The 21,876-nt window shown below is 38.7% G+C and overlaps 1 protein-coding gene across 1 annotated transcript in view; it reads right to left on the reverse strand.

Moving 5' to 3' along the window:
* Nucleotides 1–1,124: 1,124 nt before the first annotated feature.
* Nucleotides 1,125–21,876, reverse strand: part of LOC127643277 (polypeptide N-acetylgalactosaminyltransferase 9) — a 151,738-nt gene continuing 130,986 nt past the window's right edge. Inside the window, exons 7-11 of the mRNA XM_052125946.1 lie at nucleotides 19,367–19,552; nucleotides 14,114–14,251; nucleotides 9,121–9,216; nucleotides 3,584–3,751; nucleotides 1,125–2,103 (exon numbers count right to left, since the gene is read on the reverse strand). Of these exons, the coding sequence (XP_051981906.1) occupies nucleotides 1,957–2,103; nucleotides 3,584–3,751; nucleotides 9,121–9,216; nucleotides 14,114–14,251; nucleotides 19,367–19,552 (735 nt within the window). The 3' untranslated portion in view covers nucleotides 1,125–1,956. The remainder of the gene's footprint in view (nucleotides 2,104–3,583; nucleotides 3,752–9,120; nucleotides 9,217–14,113; nucleotides 14,252–19,366; nucleotides 19,553–21,876) is intronic.

The raw sequence follows: 21,876 nt of genomic DNA on the forward strand, positions 1-21,876 counted from the left end.
CATCACTGAAGCATCATGTGTAAAAAGCATTTAGGCATAAGCAAAAACAGCCATCCTGGCCTACAAATATTTATCTCTTATTTTTTTCAATCCACCACATGCCTGCTATTTATGAATTTGTAGATGCAGCATTTGTTGGGTCTCTGGTGTGGTTTTACATGAGACATTCCTCTAGTAGATGAGAGGATGGGAAAGGACGCTTATTCTTTATGAAATCATTCGAGCTAAACAGATGAAGCCTGACTAGCAAACAAGCTGAAAAGCAAATTAAAATGCCTTGAAAACACACGGGTGGTCATATAATAAAGTGCTTACACTCGGATGCCTTCTTCTAGATTTTTTGCCTCAGTCAAGCCTTACACTCTCTCTAAGGATTACATGAGCCATAAATGCTTGAGAGGGAAGAAATGAGTGGCTTTTAGAACAGAAAATAGTGAATACATCAATGAAAAGCAGTAAAATTAATTTTTGTGAGTTGTGAATTTTTTAAAAGAGCTGCATGCTGAGTTTTGATAGCTGTTTGTAAGCTTTTAGGGCTCTGTTGATGTGTGTGGTTTGTTGCGATTAGAGTGTGCTTTTTTTTTTTTTTTTGGTAAAAGTGTAAGTAAATTGGAATACAACAAAGCTTAATTCTGATTGTCATTTCTGCATAAAACAACAAGGTACTGCAAAGTCCACAATGAGAGATACACTGATTAAAAAAAAAAAGTTGACCATTAAGATTTATTTTTGCATCAATGCATTATTTTCATGACAAATAAGCCTGCCTCTAATTTATGCTTGTTTACTTAAAAAACCATTGTATTACAGTAATGGAAATATAATTACCAATTGAGAATAATGAAAATTACAAAATAAATAAATACAAAAATTAAAATATAACACCCAGATGTATTACAGTAGAAATTTGGATGTAAAATGTCCTCAATTATCATGAAATATATATATATATATATATATATATATATATATATATATATTTTTTTTTGTTTTTTTTTTGTTTTTTAAATTATATTTAAAATAGATCTTGGGATTAATATGACCTGAATATTGTTTTAGAGATACAACCTGATATTCACACAATCACACCACACAATATTCTACAAAAGAGAAGAAAACTTGTGTTTATTTTTTGATTCTCCTGGATTATCGTGTTTTGAGTATTTTACAACATGTTTCTATAATACAACCTCTTAATATTATATTCATATTTTAATTAATTTAAAATCAAATATTTTGTACATGCTTAGGGATGAACATTCCCTGGTCTGATGGCATAAAGATGGATAAAGGCACATGAGTTCTTGAATGAACACATGTTTTTTTTTTTATTTCATGTGAATTAGCAAGTAAGTCTGTAAATCAAGGAAAGAAAATACAGAACAAGCTGGAACTACTGTAGCGGTGTAAAATCTAAATCTAAACTACTTTCTTTTTTTGCAGCACTTGTACATTTGAAGTTTCAATATGATTATTTAATTATTCAAAGCAATTCAAAGCCTGAACAAAAAAAGTGTTTATATGGTATTTGATAAGAAATACAATTTTGCAACTTTAGATTCCTCCCTCTTTGTTTATCTGCAAGTTTTTTTTTATAGTCCTCACTGCGATTCACTAAGACAGCTCATCAAATTTCTGCTCTCCAAAACAAGAAAACTGTGAAATTCTGGGAGCCTGTACATTGGGCTTGTAAATAACTTTCTACAAGCATTTAAAATTTTCATATTTTCCTGTGAAGATGGCCTTTAGAAGTAGCCCCTTTGCTCTGCAGTAAATGTGTCTACAGATAAAATTTCCCCTTTAGACATCTCTCTTGATGTGTTTTACCCTGAAAGAGGATACTGGAGCTATTCACATCCCTCATGTGAGGTCTTCAGGCTCACTCTCTTCTCTAAACCCCAGACTCCGGGTTTTTGTCTCCAATACAGGGAGTTTATTTTTCAGGTCAGATGTTCCTCAGTGTCTGGGGTGTTTTATCCAGTTCCGAATCATCCACTTCTGCCCTGAGCATCGCTGGACAACCAGCCGCAGGCCAAAGTTTGCATCTTTGGACATTTCAACCTCCAAACAGCGCCCTGTGTCTCGACTTATGATGGGGCCATTCTAAGAAACAAATACACAAGAAGATCATAAATATATTGAGCATTTTAAATGTACAGAATATACAGTGGAGGTTAACATGTCTGACACTGCATTGCAAATCTGGGTTTGTTTTCATCTGAACTGGAAATTTTGCCTTACAAATGTAAAAAAAAATACTTTTTTCCTAAAAAAGTTATGTTAAATGAACAACAAATATTTATGATTCTGGACTATTTGTAGGTCATAATGCAAATGCACATTTGTGATATTGACCATGTTAACTTTGTGCAAAAGGTCAGATTTCCTTGTTTCCATTGAAGCACACATGATGCTCTTTGGAAAATTCCCAAATCATGCTGGGTTATCACATCATGTGTTTTTGTAGCACAAACTTGCCATGCAAGTTTGTCCATGCCAGCTAATGTGCCTGTTGTCATTAAAGCATACAAAATACCAAGACATTTTGCAATTCATATACTTTTTTCAGTTCATCCTTTTGTTTCGTTGAAAATATAATTTGTAATGAAAAATCTTGTATTCAAATTTTCACTTGTGCTCACAGACTTTTGCACCCTACTGTATCTTGAAGATGCTTTTAAGGAGAAATTTGTATTTGTCTTGCATTAAATGATTAGTTCACCCAAAAATGAAACTTCTCTCATCATTTACTCACCCTCATGCGATCCCAGATGTGTATGACATTCTTTCTTCATCAGAACACAAACAAAGATTTTTAGAAGAATATTTCAGCACTGTTGGTCCATAGTAGGTTCAAGTAAATGGTGATCAGACCTTTGTAGCTCCAAAAATCATATAAAGGAAACATAAAAAAATCCATAAGACTCCAGTGTTTTAATCTATATCTTCAGAAGCAATATAATAGGTGTGGGTGAGAAACAGAACAATATTCAAGTCCTTTTTTTATTCAAAATCTCCACTTTAACTTTCACTTTCAGATGTGAAAGTGAAACTAAACAGGCATTACATGTGGCTTTTAAATGTAAAAGTGAAAGTGTAGATGTAGGGTAAAAAAACAACTTAAATTCAGGATGTTTAACACATCCACCTATTATATTGCTTCTGAAGATATAGATTAAAACACTGGAGTCTTAAGGATTACTTTTATGTTTCCTTTATATGTGTTTTGGAGCTACAAAGGTCTGATCACCATTCACTTGAACCTACTATGGACCAACAGTGCTGACATATTCTTCTAAAAATCTTGTTTGTGTTCTGATGAAGAAAGAAAGTCATACACATTTGGGATGGCATGAGGGTGAGTAAATAATGAGAGCATTTTTGGGTGAACTATCCCATTAACAAAAGACAGCATCGTAATTCAAGCCATTTACTAATTCAAATATTTGAAGTTTATTTTAAACAGTGTGTTGCATTGATATCAGCGATCCCCATTAAGAGTCTCAAGTGGAAAATAAAATATTAATATGAAGCGTTTTTTAAGCTAATAAATAAAGTGCTTTGTAAGAGTGTACTCTCTTACCTGAGTAAAATCCCAAAGTCTCTGTGAGGACCTGGAAACAACATCACATTTTTTTAAGCTTGGCGTCCTTCCCCTCCCATCATCCACCAGGCATTTCGTGTCAGGAAGAAAATTGGTTGACCCCAGGGGCCCTAACTGTAGTAAGCCCTCAGTAGTGTACCTAGCCAGCTGAAAGGAACAATGAAGGAATAATGTGTAAAAAATCTGAAATGGCAATAAAATAAGTGTGTGATGTACAAAATAGTGGAATAACACAGATTTATCTTATTTGTTGAACCACTTTTATAACTACTTTACAACTTAAAGCATAATTAACTATTCCAATGACAAAATACCAATTTTATTATTTCCTGAAGGAAATGCCAGTGCTTGCAAGGCAGCAAAAGAATAGAGCTTAGGTGATTTTTTATTTTTTTTTGTGTCCTGAAGTAGAAAAAAAAAGTCATACAGATCTGGGATGCCAGGAGGGTGAGTAAATGATGAGGGAGATTTTTCTCTCAACATTTTTGGGTAAACTATACCTTTAAATGGTTTGAGTTTAATTCATTGTGGAAGTTCAACATTCTAGATAGGGGATTCATAAAAACCCCAACCCTAATGTTTGAGAAATACAGTATCAATACAGTTCTGCCATGCAAGTCATTCTCTTTAAAGTTTCCTCTATAAATATGTTAATAATTTCTTTAAGCCTGTTTAATACTATAGCTCAATAGAAACCATTAGGAAGAAATTGGGTCCCTTGTGCAGTCATTGTGAAAATAAAAGACTTTAAGAAAAGCCCATCAGATGTGGGACAGGCAGTATACAATTATCATTACTAACAGACCATGCACTTTATGTTTTAATTATTTTTCCAGAATACTTACTACTCTGGAATTTAGATGAAAGTGTAGATAGTAGCTATCTATTAGAACAAATACACAGCACTACTGAATAACACAAGTCAATAATTCAGCTGAAAGTCAATCTATCAGATATCAGATCACAAGGTCAACACATCTTAATGAAGTACAAGCTGATATTCAATGGAAATCAAGCTCGCTCTTTTGTGTAAAGTACACAAAACACACATCTTCATGCATAATCTCCCTGGGTAACCTGATTCCAGCCCTTATAGTAGAGATGCATTCACTTCGATGATATACCACCCACAGACTTACACAAAGAGGACACAGTTGGAAGATTTGAATTTCTTTAAAAGATGACAAATAAGAGAGACTGTGCTTTTTGATTAAGCTTGATACAAAGAAAATGTCTTTTATTCCATGAATGACCTTTAAGTTTTCTGAAGAATACATTGATAAGATTTTAGCGATTTAACTCCAATTATAATTTATTGATGACACTACCTTATGATGACAAGCACAGTGCTTAGCACAAAGAAGCACAAAACCAAAAATTCGAAAAATAGTTGTTCTGTGGTAACAATTGCGTTGGTATTGTTTGCTTATAAAGGTTGTATTTTTTTAATCTCTTGGTTCAAATCTCCAAAAAGATCACAGGAATATTTATTTATTTTTGTAACAATATGCTAGGGTTGTACTGCATTTATTAATATTAGTTAACTACATTAGTTGATGTGAACTAACAATTAACATGTGTACATTTACAGCACTTATAAAACTTGTTTGTTACTTGCAATATATATACTAATACATAAAAGTTATTATTTTAAAGTAATACTTTAAAGTAAAAGTTGCATACATTAATATTAGTTAATACATAATGAACTAACAATGAAAAACATATTTTATAAATGAACAAAGATGAATAAAAGCTGTTAAAATATGATTCATTTTAAGTTCAAAATGTACAGTATGTGTGAACAATTACGATTACATTATTAAATATTCTAATAGAAAGCATAATGCAGTCTTGTAATGTTTAGTAAACCAAAGCTATGAGCTCCTAAGTGCAAGGCAGTACACCACAATTTCATACCAGAGACTTTAAGACACATCAGTTTTGTGATTGAATGGTGGACAAGCAAGGCAACAACAGTCATATTCATTTAAATAGATAAAAACAAAACACAGATATTTGTGACATTGCCATAATTATTTTTGGGGCTTTAATGGCACTAAGGTCATGAATTATTCCAGTTTTCAATTTGTCTTTGGATGGTGAGGTAAAAAAAAAAAAAAGGACAAAATGAAGCTTAGCTGTATCATGTAAAACCAGCCTTTATTGTAATTTAACGATACAATGGGAATACACTTCAATTGCTTTATTTCCCTTAGGCCTGGATTACGGACTACGACTGTCATTTCATTACATGATTTAGGAGGGAGGATAGAGATAGACCTAGAGAGACAGAGAGAGAGAGATTGCATTTCAAATTGTTCAATGGATTATGTCTCTATTGTGCATGCATGGATGACAATGAAAAGGTCATGGCACACTGTCAAAGGTCGTAGCCTGGTAGGAGAGCTGTTAGAGTATTCTATATCCATTCAATCAGAATTAATAATAAAAAAGTCAAATGTCAAAGTCACAAGTAAACTAAAGACTTATGAAAATGAAACCACTATTTTGCAAGAGAGTGTAGAGGACACAAAGCCTGAGGTATGATCTACAGGTAATTCAAACCTAAACTTGATCTCCAGGTAAAGGTGCAATGCACCACCAACGTAGAATAAGTCTATATTGTGGTTAAAAGGACAAGTTTCAATTACAAATCTCATTTAATTCTTGCAAATGAAATGCGATTTGTGCACTAATGAAAATGGCACTGATATTTTCTCTAGAATATCAATACATGTGTCAAAATAAAAAAATTAATCTAGCATTGCAAGCATTGCATATTCTGAGTAATATAGCATTTTAAGCATAGCATATTTGGCTTGCCTGCCTGCCACCATTTTCATTGTCTGCTAAGGAATTAAATGTAATGAAAATGCAATGATCTAACCACGCAAACTTAGCAAAAATAGAAACCTCCTCTTACTTTCAATTGCTTTTATTTTCAGCAAACATAACATGTGTAAATATTTGTATGAACATTAAAAAGATTCAACAACTAAGACATAAACTGAACAAGTTTCACAGACGTGACAAACAGAAAGGGAATAATGTGTCCCGGAACAAAGGGAACAAAGGGGGATCAAAATCAATAGTAACAGTCAGTATCTGGTGTGGCTACCAGCTGCATTAAGAACTGCAGTGCATCTCCTCATGGACTACCCCAGATTTGCCAGTTCTTGCTGTGAGATGTTACTCCACTCTTCCACCGAGGTGCTTGCAAGTTACCGGAAATTTCTGGGGGGGCATGGCCCTAGCCGTCATCCTCCGATCCAACAGGTCCCAGACGTGCTCAATGGGATTGAAATCCGGGCTCTTCGCTGGCCATGGCAGAACACTGACATTCCTGTCTTGTAGAAAATCACGCACCGAACGAGCAGTATGGCTGGTGGCATTGTCATGCTGGAGGGTAATATCAGGATGAGCCTGCAGGAAGGGTACCACATGAGGGAGGATGATGTCTTCCCTGTAATGCACAGCATTGAGATTACCTGCAATGACAACAAGCTCAGTCCGATGATGCTGTGACACACCACCACAGACCATGACAGACCCTCCACCTCAAAATAGATCTCGCTCCAGAGTACAGGCCTCGGTGTAACCCTCATTCCTTTGACGATAAACGTGAGACTGACCATCACCCCTGGTGTGACAAAACCCCAACTCTCAGTGAAAAGCACTTTTTGCCAGTCCTGTCTGGTCCAGCGAAAGGGGGTTTCTGCCCATAGGTGACATTGTTGCCAGTGATGTCTGGCAAGGACCTGCCTTACAACAGGCCTACAAGCCCTCAGTCCAGCCTCTCTCAGCCTATTACGGACAGTCTGAACACTGATGGAGGGATTTGTGTTCCTGGTGTAACTTGGGCAGTTCTTGTTGCCATCCTGTACCTCTCCCGCAGGTGTGATATTCGTATGTACCGATCCTGTGAAGGTGTTGTTACACATGGTCTACCACGACGATCAGCTGTACTTCCTGTCTCAATGTAGCACTGTCTGAGGCGTCTCTGTGGCAGCGGGGGAGTGGTCAAGTGTCCATCCGGAGAGAGAGAGAGAGAGCGGTAAGGGCGCTTGCACCTGAGCTAAATGATGCCAAACACCTGTTTCTGATTACAGTGAACACGGGGAGAGTGGCATAAAAGAGCCAAATAGCCAGCAGACCGTCAGGAGAGAGAGTCTGGATCAGAAAGTTCCATGAACCTAAAGTATTCTAGAGACGAATGTCTATTGTGAAGCTGAAACTTTTTGCAAAACTAAAAGTTATTTTGAAGCTGACGTCCACTGTGAAGCTGGCGTACTGTGGCGCCCTGTGAAAGCCAAATAAAAGTACTCACTTGAGTTGAAAGAACCTGTTGTCCGGTGTCCTCCCTAGGATCCTTTACAGTCTCACAGTACAGACATTGCAATTTATTGCCCTGGCCACATCTGCAGTCCTCATGCCTCCATGCAGCATGCCTAAGGCATGTTCATGCAGATGAGCAGGGACCCTGGGCATCTTTCTTTTGGTGTTTTTAAGAGTCAGTACAATGGTCTCTTTAGTGTCCTAAGTTTTTATAACTTTGACCTTTTGTCTGCTATCTGTAAGCTGTTAGTGTCTTAACGACCGTTCCACAGGTGCATGTTCATTAATTGTTTATGGTTAATTGAAAAAGCATTGAAAACATTGTTTAAAACCTTTACAATAAATATCTGTAAAGTTATTTGGATTTTTACAAAATTACCTTTAAAATACAGTGTCCTGAAAAAGGAACGCTTCTTTATTTGCTGAATTTATATCCAGGTTAAACCAAATGTAATAATTTAAGAATTAACCATTGAAGAATCCAAATAGGTTGAACACAACTGATTTTGTTTACTAAGCACAAAGTTTTAGATGAAAAGATCTTTAAGTTTATGAGAAATACAGTAGTTCAATATTAAATTCAGTCAAGTGTGTCCAGATTTTGGCCATTAGTATACTACACCAATCTTAGCTAAGACTATTTGTTGAACAGACAAATAACTCTTAATTGTCAAAGTTAACACGTTAACAGATGCAATGTTTAATGCATTTTCTCAATCGCGATTAACAGATTTTCTGGTTTGACATTAGATTCCGGCATTTTATTCAGCTCCATGTCAGCTCTAAACACTGGTTGGAGTATGGCGGAACCTTTGCAATGTGTCCGCCTGGGGCCAATATACTGACACACTGACACACACACACACACCAACAAAAGCCATTCCGTGTCAATTATCAAGTAATAGAGAAAGGACCTCTTAACGCTTTTTGTTGTATAAAACAAGTTCAGATGGGACTTCGTTTTGTTGTATAAAACAAGTTCAGATGGGACTTTGTGGGTAATTTAATTACCACAGAAGCACATCAAGTCTTAACAGTCACAAAAATACAGAAGGAAACTTTGTATCCAATGGATTTGGGTGCCTTTCTGAATAAAAGGATAGGATAGGACAGTGTTAAGGCTCTGCATAGATTACAGAATGATGACTGAAAAAAAATAAAGGTGAAAGCACACTAACCTGTGAGGACATGCCATGACATGGGTAGAGTATCGCCCTGTCATCGTCCTCTGAACCCTGGTCAAGACAGTACCCACTGGCTTTACTGTTTCGCACCTGAAAAATACATACAAAAAAACATAGCTACCTAAATCAAGCACATTTTTATTTGGTGAAATGAACATTGCTATTTCAATGTGAAGGAATAGGATTTTGGTAAGAGCAACATAGATACACAAACAACAGGGTCCAAAATTACCTTCACCTAACAAAGGTGGGTGAATTGAGAACATTATAAATATCATTAATATTTATTATCAGCTTATCATAAAGTTAAAAAAACATTTGTACATGTTTTATCCCAGTGATAATGGAATAAAACATTTATAAACATTATAAAAAGCGTGAAGATATTTGTACTTTTTTATTCATTTTGGTGGCTTAATGTGAGGAATATTCCACTTACAAAAATGTTTTAGTCATCTTAGGTAAATGTTCCTGAGATAATAAGTTGATCACAAGAAAAGTTGGCATGTTGCTGTCAAAAGATCCAGTCCCTAGGATTGGCCACATTATGCCGACTTACTGACAAGCGGTATCTCCTAACTCAAGAGCAACTATACTGTATTTGACTGATTTTTTATTTTTTTTTGCAAGGCTGGCAACATGTAATGATTTGTACCAAAATGTCATAAATTTTGACATACTTTTATGTTCTATAGTAAATACTTTTGTATCCACAATATAATGTATTTTATATTTATTTATAACTATTTAAGAAAGTAAGCCATTTTCTCTCAATACACAAGAGGCTACAGCATAGGCTCCACAGAGAATAAAATACGTCTAGGTTACTATTGATACTAGGGGTCCCTATTCAATCAAGCCATGCGCTGAACCGTGTACATGAACTGCTGATGTAGGTGCTGGCAGGCAGTTGTTGGGGGGGGGGGGGTTCAGGCCACATGTGGAAGTGGTACGGTGGGAGGAGTTACTACTAACACAGCGACCAGGGGGCAGAGGGGACTACCCAATGGAGACACGGGTCCACCAAGAGGGGGACCGTACTGCAGAAAATACACACAGGTCCTTCCTCAGGGAAATTCGCCAGGGAGGTGCTGTGAGATATGAGAACCAAGTCCGCGTGGGCCAATAGGGGGCCACTATAGTGACTTGTTCCTCATCCTCCCTGACCTTGCACAGCACCTGTGCAAGTAGGCTCACAGGGGGAAATGCGTCCCCCTGTGAGAGCCAGCCGGCGGCTGCGTGCCCGTTGCACACGGCGCCCCAACCCTATTTTGAGGCGTCTGTGGTGACCACAACGCATCGTACATCTGCTGTAAGGGGACTGCTGTCTGCAGAAAACAGAGATCTGTCCAGGGGTTGAAAGTCTGGCAGCAGGAGGGGGTGATGAACACACGGTATGTGCCATGGCGCCATGCCAATCTCAGGACTCGTGTCTGAAGGTGAGACATTTCATCACTGACTGTGCACACTTGTTGGTGAGGCGCGCTGTCACTGAGTCTAACTCCATGCCGAGAAAAGAGATGCTCTGAACCGGGGCGGGATGGCAGGAAGGGTTGATTGTCATACGGTGTGCACCATGCCCATCTCGGGACTTGAGTCTGTAGCCAGTGCTGTACCCCGAGCGGCGCAACTGTGGCTGAGGTGCCATATGCCCCAGGAGCTTCTGGAATTGTTTTAGAGGAACCGCTGTGCCGGGCTCGAAGCGAGCGAGCCACCTGAATATTGACAGAGCGCGCTCGTTGGTGAGCCGTGCTGTCATTGAGACTGAGTCTAACTCCATGCCGAGAAAAGAGATGCTCTGAACAGGGTCAAGCTTGTTCTTTTCACAGATGACCTGAAGCCCTAGACGGCTGAGGTGCCTGAGCACCTGGTCCCTGTGGGCGCACAGTAACTCTCGAGAGTGGGTTAGAATGAGCCAGTCGTCTTGGTAGTTGAGTATGCGGATGTCCACTTCCCTTAGCGGGGCAAGGGCTTCACCTGCGACCTTTGTAAAGATGCAAGGGGACAGGGACAGGCCTAAGGGGAGGACTTTGTAATGATAACCCTGGCTGTCGAACGCATCCAAGCTCCACGCTCTTTTATTGAGAATAAAATGAATGATGACCCGGAAGGCTCCCAAGCACCCCCTTCAGGCTGCGGCAAAAGAAATAAAGGTAAAAGAAGATTCTCCTCCTTGCACTCCACTGGGGGACGGAGTGGTCTGCTTACCAGCTCCGGAGCGAACATCTCGTTCCCTGGGTCATCCGTCTCAGGAACGCTTGGGAGCCTTCCGGGTTTCGAGGACGTCAGAGAGTCAGGGGGCATGCGCTTCCTGTGGGGCGCTCAACGCTGGTGCTGAGAGCTGGGCCCAGGTTGATGCAGAGCTGCCTGACATTTAGAGGCTGCAGGGGGATGCCCTCGGCGAGCAGACAGAGCATGGCTCACGCTGGAACGGTGGCTGTGAGCGGCGCCCGGCCCGAGTAACCAAGTGTCTTGTCAGGAGGGCTGAGGGGAGGACGGAGAGTTCCAGTCCAACCCCATGCTCACGCGGCCCGGGCAAGCATGTCGGCCATCTAGGCATCAGCTTCAGACTAGGTGGGCCAAGGCGAAGGCGGCAGCCCAGTCGAGTCTTCCGCGTAAGATGCCTGGACACTCTCCGATGCAGCAGCGAATTCGTCATCCAGCTCGGCGGGGAGTAGTCAGAATGGCCAGTTCGTGGGGATTTCCCAGGTGAAACCGAGCCCACTGCCATCCCCAAATCGCCTCCATCGCCAGCCGGGTCATCCTCAATCCCGTGGGAAGAAGGAGCAATGTGGGGGGCGGCTAGAGTGGAATTCCTTTTCAGGATGGCAAGCCATGTCCGCAGCATTGCCATGGTTAAGATCTCGCAGTGAGTACAAGAACCATCCACAAATGCCACCTCAGTGTGATCGTGGCCCAGACACACAAGGCAGCGTCTATGACCATCAGGAGCAGAGAGATATCGACCGCATCCAGGAACTACACAGAGACTGAAGGGCATCTTTAAAAAGACGCATCCTGAAAAGGACATTCAACGCCTGCTGTATGTGCTCTTTTAGAGAAATTATACTCTTTTGTGAGAAAATATACTCATTCAGAAGCGCTGTTGAAGCGCCCAGGGGCAAAGGCTTCACTGGCGTGCAGAGAAGGAGAAAGCCGCTGATACGCAACATAGATCCAACAGCAAATGCTCTGCTGAGGTGAGTGGAACAGAAGTGATCTCAGTTCGCTGATTGCACAACCGCTCGGCTCCGAAGAAAATATCTGAATGGACAGATGCACGATTCCCTCCTTTTATAACGTATGTCCGGGGGAGGGACATGGAAATTCTGTCTGCCAATGTTCATGGCCTTTTCTCAAGTTCAGAGGTAACTGAGGCCTTCAAGAAAGACCCCTAATGTTGCTTCAATCGACACAACGTTGAGTGAGCGACAGAAGGGGAACCAGCTTTTCTTGGATGCTGCAAACACACACACACTCAAATGATTGGCCTTTAGTAGCATTAAATAGCCCAATTCAGCCTGTAGTAATTGTGCTTCTCCACAGCTTGAAAATAAATGCACACACACAGGCTCTGCCAGTGGAAATCTATTTGTGAGATGACAACATCGACCATCCATAAAACCTAATACTGGAGAGAACATGAGATATGTGGAATCTGTGGTCTACCAGGGATATTTTCAGAGACAAGCTATACGAATATCGCTATAGATTTTCCACCCTGGCTGTTGCACAGATCAATGTAGAAATGCAGGTCTCATTTTTTCTATTGAGATTTAGGCCTGTTGAATCCAATGCACGCACAAGTTGGCACACACACACACACACACACACACACACACACACACACACACACACACACACACACACACACACACACACACACACACACACACACACACACTTCTCTCTCCTTCTACCCACACACACTCTAAAGCTAATAAGGGCCTCGTTAAATCTCATTATGAGGAAATTGGAGCTAATCCCAATGCTTGCAACACTGTTTCCATGGAGACCAATTATCTTTACATTTCTGCTGTATTTCTACAATTTTGTACCATTCCATACTAAAAATACAAATTGCTGTCCTCACATGATATGGCCATCATAAGAACATTGCTGCATATGATGGGATAAAACAATATTCCAAGTCACTTTGAAAAGAAACCATTGGATGAAATAACTTTGTAAAAACTTGGCTTTGTACTTGACTTGCATCTTAAGCATCACTTTTAATAGTAGTCTATCCTTTTTAGTAGGGTACAATTAGTAGGCTCCACAGGGTAAAAGGCTCTTTTGATTTAATTTTCTCCTAAAACCCTAAATAGCGTCAAAAACAACAATGGCACTTTCCTAAACACCTGTTTGACACTATGAAATTACAAATTTTCCTCTTCCATGAAATCATTGAAAAAAAAAAAGCTAATTTTCCTTACGGTGTGCCTTTAGCCCCATTGCACCCTACCTTACAAATTTTTCTTACTCATACTTCAGTGTAATCTAAGTTGTTTTCATAGATATGTGTTTGTAAAGTGTACTCAAACTGTTACACTATGAACAACTGGATGGACATCATAAAATATCAATGCACTGAAAGCATCAAATATGTAACATATGTGCAATATTAGAAGCATACAAATCTTTAAGAATCCTTAGAAGTCTGTTCTTCTACTTGAATATATGGGATAAAGGAGCTTTTTCCTCTCAGGACTAATATATTACTTTAAAATACTATTCTACTATTACTATTTATTTCTTTTTAAAATTTAGAAATGAGCAAAAACATTACTGAAAGCACCTCTAAATGCTCTAGGTAGCAACTTTGAAACAAAAGTGTCTTTTAAAATGTAATGTGACAGATAAATTCCTCCCATTTTTCATGGTAGCATAGAGACATTAAACTAACAGTGTGTAAAAAGCTTAAACCTTTCCATCAAAGGTTTTATTGGTTTAAAAGGTGCATAAAAGGTTGATTTGTCTGTATTACCTCTCCATAAGTGATGGTATTATTGTAGATTCTCATCTCAGGATAGACATGCTCGAGGTACCAGCGAAAGCTCCTGCAGTTCATTTTCTTTCTCAGCGCTACACGCTCTGACACATCTCCAAAATCCACTCCTGGGTTCTGGCAAAACAAAAAGAAACAGTTAGTTGTCATTTAGCTGGCACGATTTTTATGCAAAACAATTTAAATGCACTAATTAACAGAGCACCCCTTCTGGGATGCTGGTAAAAAACAACAAGCCAAACACTTTGTAGTTTGTGAGTTGACTACGACAAATTCTGTCTTCCATTTAACCCAAAATAAAACATTTTGAATAGTCTCCAAGCTGCCATATTCCTTAAAATGAGAGCGTAATGTGACAAAGGTCTGTAGAACAACAACAAAAAAAAGCTCCATAGAAGTAGTCTTCTACATTATGTCTTCTAAAGCCATATGTAAGATTTGTGTGAGAAACAGACTGAAATTGAAATGTCTTGGTTACTGTCATAACCTCCATTACCTGATGGAGGGAGCAAGATGTTGTTTCGATGTAGTGACACTTGGGGTCGCTCTTGGGAGCCCCAAACAGTCCCTATCTGTCATACAAACTATTTTATTGCTCTTTTAAAGTGCTTTTTGTTCATCTCCTCCATCAGCAATAAGGGATTCACATGTGATAAATGTAAGGAATTAGTCAGGCTTACGGAGAAGGTTAATGAGTTAGAGACACGCATTAGAACGCTAGTGGAGGTCAGTGAGAAAGAGAAACCGGTAGATACTGTTTCGGATGTGGGCAGTACAGAGAGCAAAATACACTTTGGTTCCGGCTCTAGAGCCCCTGCAGCAGGGCGTTTGTGTGACGTCTCGGTGGCATACTTGCTCAGCAAAGCGGCACCACTCTCCCGATCCTGTTAGGGTTTACAATCGTTTCTTCCCACTCAGTGATGTATCCACTGAGAATCATGTTGAAAGAGCCCTTATTATTGGTGATTCTATTGTAAGAAACATGGAAATAGAGACTCCAGCAACTATTGGTAAATGCATTTCAGGTACCAGAGTATCTGACATCAAATCAAATTTACTAGTGCTGGCTAATGCTAAACTTAGATTTTCTAAAATTGTTATTCATGTCGGCACTAACGATGTCCGGCTTCGCCAGTCGGAAATCACTAAAGATAATGTTAAAGAGGTGTGCGAATTTGCAAATACGATGTCAGACACTGTAATATGCTCTGGCCCCTCCCTGCTCGTCGTGGTGACGAGATTTATAGTAGATTAGTGTCACTGAATGGCTGGATGTCTGAGTAGGATTTATAGACAATTGGAAGAGTTTTTGGGGTAAACCTGACCTGCCAAAAAGAGACAGACTCCATCCCTCCAGGGATGGAGTAATTTGGGTAATAGTCTTAATAATGATAGTATTTGATTAACTGGGGCCCAGGTCAGGAAGCAGACAAACTGGTTAAACCGAACATCTGCTAGCTGCCTTGAGACGTCACACAGGTCACATAAATTACAACACATCTGAGACTGTATCTCCTAGATATCTCATAGAAACTGTCTGTTCCTCGAGCTACCAAACACAAAACTGTCCCTAAATCATTTAGAAAAATTGTATTCAGGTAAAAATTTAACAAAACAAACAACTTAAAGATAAACATCATATAAAGGTAGGGCTACTAAACATTAGATCTCTTTCTTCCAAAGCACTAATTGTAAATGAAATTATTGCAGATCATAGTTTGGATGCTCTCGGTTTGACTGAATCCTGGCTTAAACCTGATGAATATATTAGTTTAAATGAATCTCCTCCCCCAGGTTATTGTTATAAACACGAGCCTCGTCTGAAGGGTTGAGGAGGAGGTGTTGCTACAATTTACAGTGAAGTTTTTGGTGTTACTCAGAGGACAGAATATAAATTTAAGTCTTTTGAACTAATAATACTTAATGTGACACATATAGGTATAAATTAAAAACAACTATGCTGTCTTTTACCCTTGCTATAGTGTATACATCACCAGGGCCTTATTCTGATTTCCTTGGTGAATTTGCAAATTTTTTTATCAGATCTTGTAGTTACTGTAGATAGAGCTTTAATTGTTAAAGAAATGTGATAAAGAAAATGACACATTGGGGTTAGCATTTATCAATATTCTAAACTCTCTTGAGTTTAGACAAAATGTAACAGGACCAACTCATTGCCATAATCATACGCTAGATTTAATTCTGTTATATGGAGTTGATGTTAATAATAGTTAATAATAATAATAATATTATTAATTATTAATAATATAGACATTCTGCTGCAGAGCGATGACATCTCGGATCATTACCTTGTCTCTTGTATACTGTGATCAGCTAATGTTACTCAATCTACACCACGTTATTGTTCAAGTAGAACTATTCTTTCGACCACTAAAGATAACTTCACTAATAATCTTCAAGATATAGCTCATACACTCAGTGAACCCCAAAGCCTAGAAGAACTTGATGAAATAACATAAAATATAAATACAGTCATTTATAACACTCTTGACATTGTCGCACCCCTTCGATTAAAGAAAATGAAAGAAAAAAGCCTTGTACCATGGTACAATGATTACAATCATGCTCTCAAGAGAGCAGCTAGGAAAATGGAGAGCAAGTGGAAGAATACAAAATTAGAGGTATTCCGTGGTGAATGGAAAGATGCCAGGTTCGAATATTTTAGTACACTCATAGAAAATAATCACAACAATCCTAGGTGTTTATTCAGTACTGTGGCTAAATTGGTTAGGAATAAAGCCTCAACTGAACCAGATATTATGTCGCAGCACAAGAGTAATGACTTCATGAATTTCTTTACTGATAAAATTGAAATAATCAGAAATAAAATTGGAATTATGTAATCATCTGTCATAGCACCTCAGAAAACATTGTCTCATTATTTTACTCAAGTGAAACTTCAATCCTTCGCTATCATAGATCATGAAGAGCTAACAAAACATATTGAATCATCAAAAGACACAACATTTCTGTTAGATCCAATACATTTACATTTTATGCGTTTGGCAGACACTTTTATCCAAAGTGACTTACAGAGCCCTTATTACAGGGACAATCCCCCCGGAGTAACCTGGAGTTAAGTGCCTTGCTCAAGGACACAATGGTGGCTGTGGGGATCGAACCAGTGTCCTTCTGATTAACAGTTATGTGCTTTAACCCACTATACCACCACCAAACCAATACCAACCTTAAAATACCAGTTTTCACTGTAATCTCAAAACCTTTTCTTAATGTTATTAACTCCTCGTTATCCTTAGGACATGTCCCAAGAAACTTTAAAATGGCAGTTATCAAACCGCTTATTAAGAATCCACAACTTGATCCCTAAGAACTGGCTAATTATAGACCAATTTCAAATCTCCCGTTTATGTCAAAAATACTAGAAAAGGTAGTATCCTCCCAGATATGTTAATTTCTACAGAGAAATAGTATATATGAACAATTTCAGTCAGGATTTAGGCCTCATCATTGTACAGAGACTGCACTTATCAGAGTTACAAATGACTTGCTCTTATCATCTGATGAACTTCTGCAGTTATTCTAGACTTCAATGACATTAGTCATTAAGCTTACAGTTCATACAAAATATTTGTTTAAACACTGACCCTTAAAACTTACTTAGTTTAATAATTTGAAACTATGAAATGCACTATACATAAGTACTATTGGCATTATATTCATGATGTTAGTCAGAGGGGAACTGGCCCCCACAGTGAGTCTGGTTTCTCCCAAGGATATTTATCTTATGGAGTTTTGTGTTCCTTGCCACAGACAACTTCAGCTTGCTCACTGGGGTTATAAACACAATTACCATTTAATTACTTATTTTTAAACACAATTCGCAAACATATTTTATTAAACTGCACAATGATGACTAAGACATTACAGATATAAACTTTGTATCTTCTGTTGGTGCATGATCGTCTGTAAAGCTGCTTTGAAACAATGTGTGTTGTGAAAGGCGCTATACAAATAAAAATGACTTGATTTGACTAATCTGTCTGAAATATTTCAGGGAGTTAAAGAGGAGTGTGTCAGCATTTACTGTATGTCAGTCATGGGAGAGACTGTGACTGTTCTTTCATTAGGAGCTGCTAATATGCAAACATTTTTTAATTACTGATAGCGGTTGGGCAAAAAACTTCTAATCAGCATGACATATTCAAAAACCCTCTGCTAATGCGCTCAGAAACTAAATCGCACAATGCTACTTTTAGTAGTAAGTTCGTCATTTAAACTATATTTCACCCAAAATTGTAAAAGCAGTCAATGGAATTTTTTCACGTTGGTCCAAATCCATAGGACTTATTTTTTGCCGTGGAACACAAAAGTGTTCCTTTTGTGTTCAACAGAAGAAAGTCATATAGGTTTGGAAAAACACGAGGGTCAATAAATGATGCCATATAATACATTTTCATTATCAGGTGAACAATTCCTTTAAACATTTTTACGTACTATTGAAAAGCATTTAAATACAGTACCTATTATTGATGAGTACTATCAGAAACACTGTGTGGGCACTATTGTATTATAAACAGGAATGTGCTAAAGTGGAATTTAACACCATGGCAATATGAACATGTGTTACTAAAAAAGTATACTTGGCTATAATGTACATGCTTTCTATTAAAACATTATCTTAAAATATAGCTGTTAAGAATTAAAGTCTCTCATTAATTTATGGTCCAAGGCCATTCCTAAAACATTTCAATTTAATTAAATCGTTTAATAACTTAAGTTCTGGCTCTAGTTAAATTATATTTTCAATGCTCTGATTTTCCTTTCAGGAAGAAAAATAAAATGTATACAGATCACGATGAGTAATTAAATTAAATTCATAACTTAAGGGTAATGTTTGATATTTCAAGATACAAAAATGCCTTTCATAAAGAACCTATTAAAAACACACACATGGGATATCCAGTTGAATTGAGATGCAACAATTACCATATTTATAGGGAATTTGTCTGAAACTCAGCATAGTAATGCAAAGACAATGCTGCAGTAATTGTGTGCTAAAGACAACATTAGAACCAACTGTAAAAAGTTGACAAACTTAATCTCATACTGTTTATTGTGCCTTGCGTAGAAGACACACAAGTAAATTAATCAGGACAAAATTAATCTCTGCAATCATTTTCCATTAACCATTAGCTGTGTAGACTCAACAAATGAGGTTGTGTGTTCATGATTGCTCAAACTCTGACTCACATTCATGGGGATATTCCAGGCCATGTAAACATGAGATTTAAACTCATCCATCCAGACCTCTGCTGCCCGAAGTGCGTTCCGCTTGGCATAGTAGTCAATGTCATTGTTGTACGGTTTCTTTGTACGTTCAATGTGCGCAACCCTAGCACATGGAAGAACCTCCATACTGCCGCCACATTGCCACACCTGCAAGGGAGAGAGAGAGAGAGAGAGAGAGAGAGAGAGAGAATAATAGGTAAATATTAAGGCTGCCATTAAATTACAAAATAAGAAAATCTTATGCTTATTAATTAAATCAAATTACTTATCAATATTTATTGAGACAATTAACATAATTCAAAGACAACATAATATTATGGGAGAACAGTAAAGCATTAAATGGACATTATATAAAATGTCTTTACATGTAAGTAACTAGTAACTTCTCGGTTACTGCCATTTCATCTGTAAACTTCAGGAGCTTGACAGAGGGGTCCTTGGTGGTGCAGTCATTTGTGTACAGGGAGAAAAGTAGTAGGGAGAACACACATCCCTGTGCGGCAACAGTGCTTATTATGCATGTGCTGGAAGTGAATATTCTCACTAACTGCTGCCTATTTGTCAGAAAGATGGTGATCCACTGACAGATAGAGGTGGGAACAGAGAGTTGGTTTAGTTTAGTCTGGAGAATAGCTGGGATGATGGTGTTGAAAGCTGAACTATAGTCCACAAAAAGCATCCTTACATATGTTCCTGGTCTGTCCAGATGTTGCAGGATATGATGCAATCTCTTGTTGACTGCATCATCCACAGACCTGTTTGCTCGATAAGAAAATTGAAGGGGATCCAGAACGGGTCAAGCAATGTCCTTCAGGTGGGCTAACACCAGTCTCTCAAATGAATTCATGACCACAGATGTCAGAGCGACAGGCCTGCACTGTAATCATTAAGTTCTGTTATTTTGGGCTTCTTTGTGACAGGGATGATGGTGGAGCGTTTGAAGCAGCAGGGAACTTCACACTGCTCCAGTGATCTGTTGAAGATCTGTATGAAGATGGGGGCCAGCTGGTCAGCACAGTATTATAGATAAGTGTATCATCTGGGCCCTCTGCTTTCCTTTTCTTTTGTTTCTGGTATTCCCGGCACACGTCCTCTTCACAGATCTTAAGTGCAGTTTGAGGAGCAGGAGGAGGGTGGTTGCAGGAGGTGTTGATGTTTGAGTGAAGTGAAGGTCAGAGTGGCTGTGGGGTGTGAGACTGGGCTTTTAAAATCTACAGTAAAACACATTCAGGTCGTCAGACTGTTGTTGATTCCATCCAGTGTATGGGGGATAGTGTCTTGTAGTGAGTAATGTCTTTCGGGCCTCTCCACATTGATGCATGGTTGTTAGCTGAAAACTTGTTTTTCAGCTTCTCAGAGTAGCTTCTTTTAGCCACTCTAATATCTTTTGCAAGTGTGTTTCTGTCATGATTGTACAATATTTTATACCCACATCTATAAGCATCCTCTTTGGCCTGATGAAGCTGCCTGAGTTTTGCTGTAAACTCTGGTTTGTCATTGTTGAACATTAAATAAGTCCTAGGAGGAATACACATATCCTCAAAGAAACTGATGTATGATATCACAGTATCTGTGAACTTGTCCAAATTGGTATCTACAGCTTCAAAAACACTTCAATCAGTGCAGTCAAAGCAGGCTTGTAGTTCCAGCTCTGCTTCATTGCTCCTCTCTTTACAGTCCTTACTACAGGTTTAGCTGATTTTATTTTATGCCTCTAGGTCAGAAGAAGATGAACCAGACAGTGATCAGAGAGTCCCAAAGCTGTTCTAGGGACAGTGCAGTATGTATCCTTTAATGTTGTGTAGCAGTGATCCAGGATATTTCTGTCCCTGGTAGGGCATGTAATGTGCTGTCTGTATTTTGGCAGTTTATGGGTGAGGTTGGCTTTGTTAAAATCGCAGAGCATAATAATAAGTGAGTCCGGGTATTGTTGTTCCATATCTGTGATCTGATCAGCCAGCTGTTGCAGCGCTGTGCTCACACACGCTTGAGGAGAAAAGAAAACACTCACCAGAATAAATGAGGAAAACTCCCGTGGTGAGTAGAAAGGCTCACAGTTGATAAAGAGTGCTTCCAAATTAGGATAGCAGATCTTCTTTAACGTTGTTACATCTGTACACCTACTTTCACAGATTTAAGGGCATATTCCACCCCTCTCGTTTTCCCCATAACGCCACAATAACTCCACACTCTGAACAGCTGAAAGCCCAGAAGTTGTAATGCACTGTCTGGAATGGCTTCAATCAGCCAGGTTTCTGTGAAGCACAAGGTAACAGAGTTTGAAATTTCCTTGTTTGTATGGATGAGGAGATGTAGTTCGCCAATTTTGTTAGGAAGAGAGCGTTGATTCGCTAGATGAATACTCGGCAGCTCTGTCTTGCTTCCCTCACTTGCGTTTCATAGCGCTGTTGTACAACACAGCTGCGCCTCCGACTAAAATGTCCAGAAAAATGTCTGAATAGTCATAAACC

The sequence above is a fragment of the Xyrauchen texanus genome, chromosome 4 (genome assembly GCF_025860055.1).
Source record: "Xyrauchen texanus isolate HMW12.3.18 chromosome 4, RBS_HiC_50CHRs, whole genome shotgun sequence".
NCBI classification, from domain to species: domain Eukaryota; kingdom Metazoa; phylum Chordata; class Actinopteri; order Cypriniformes; family Catostomidae; genus Xyrauchen; species Xyrauchen texanus.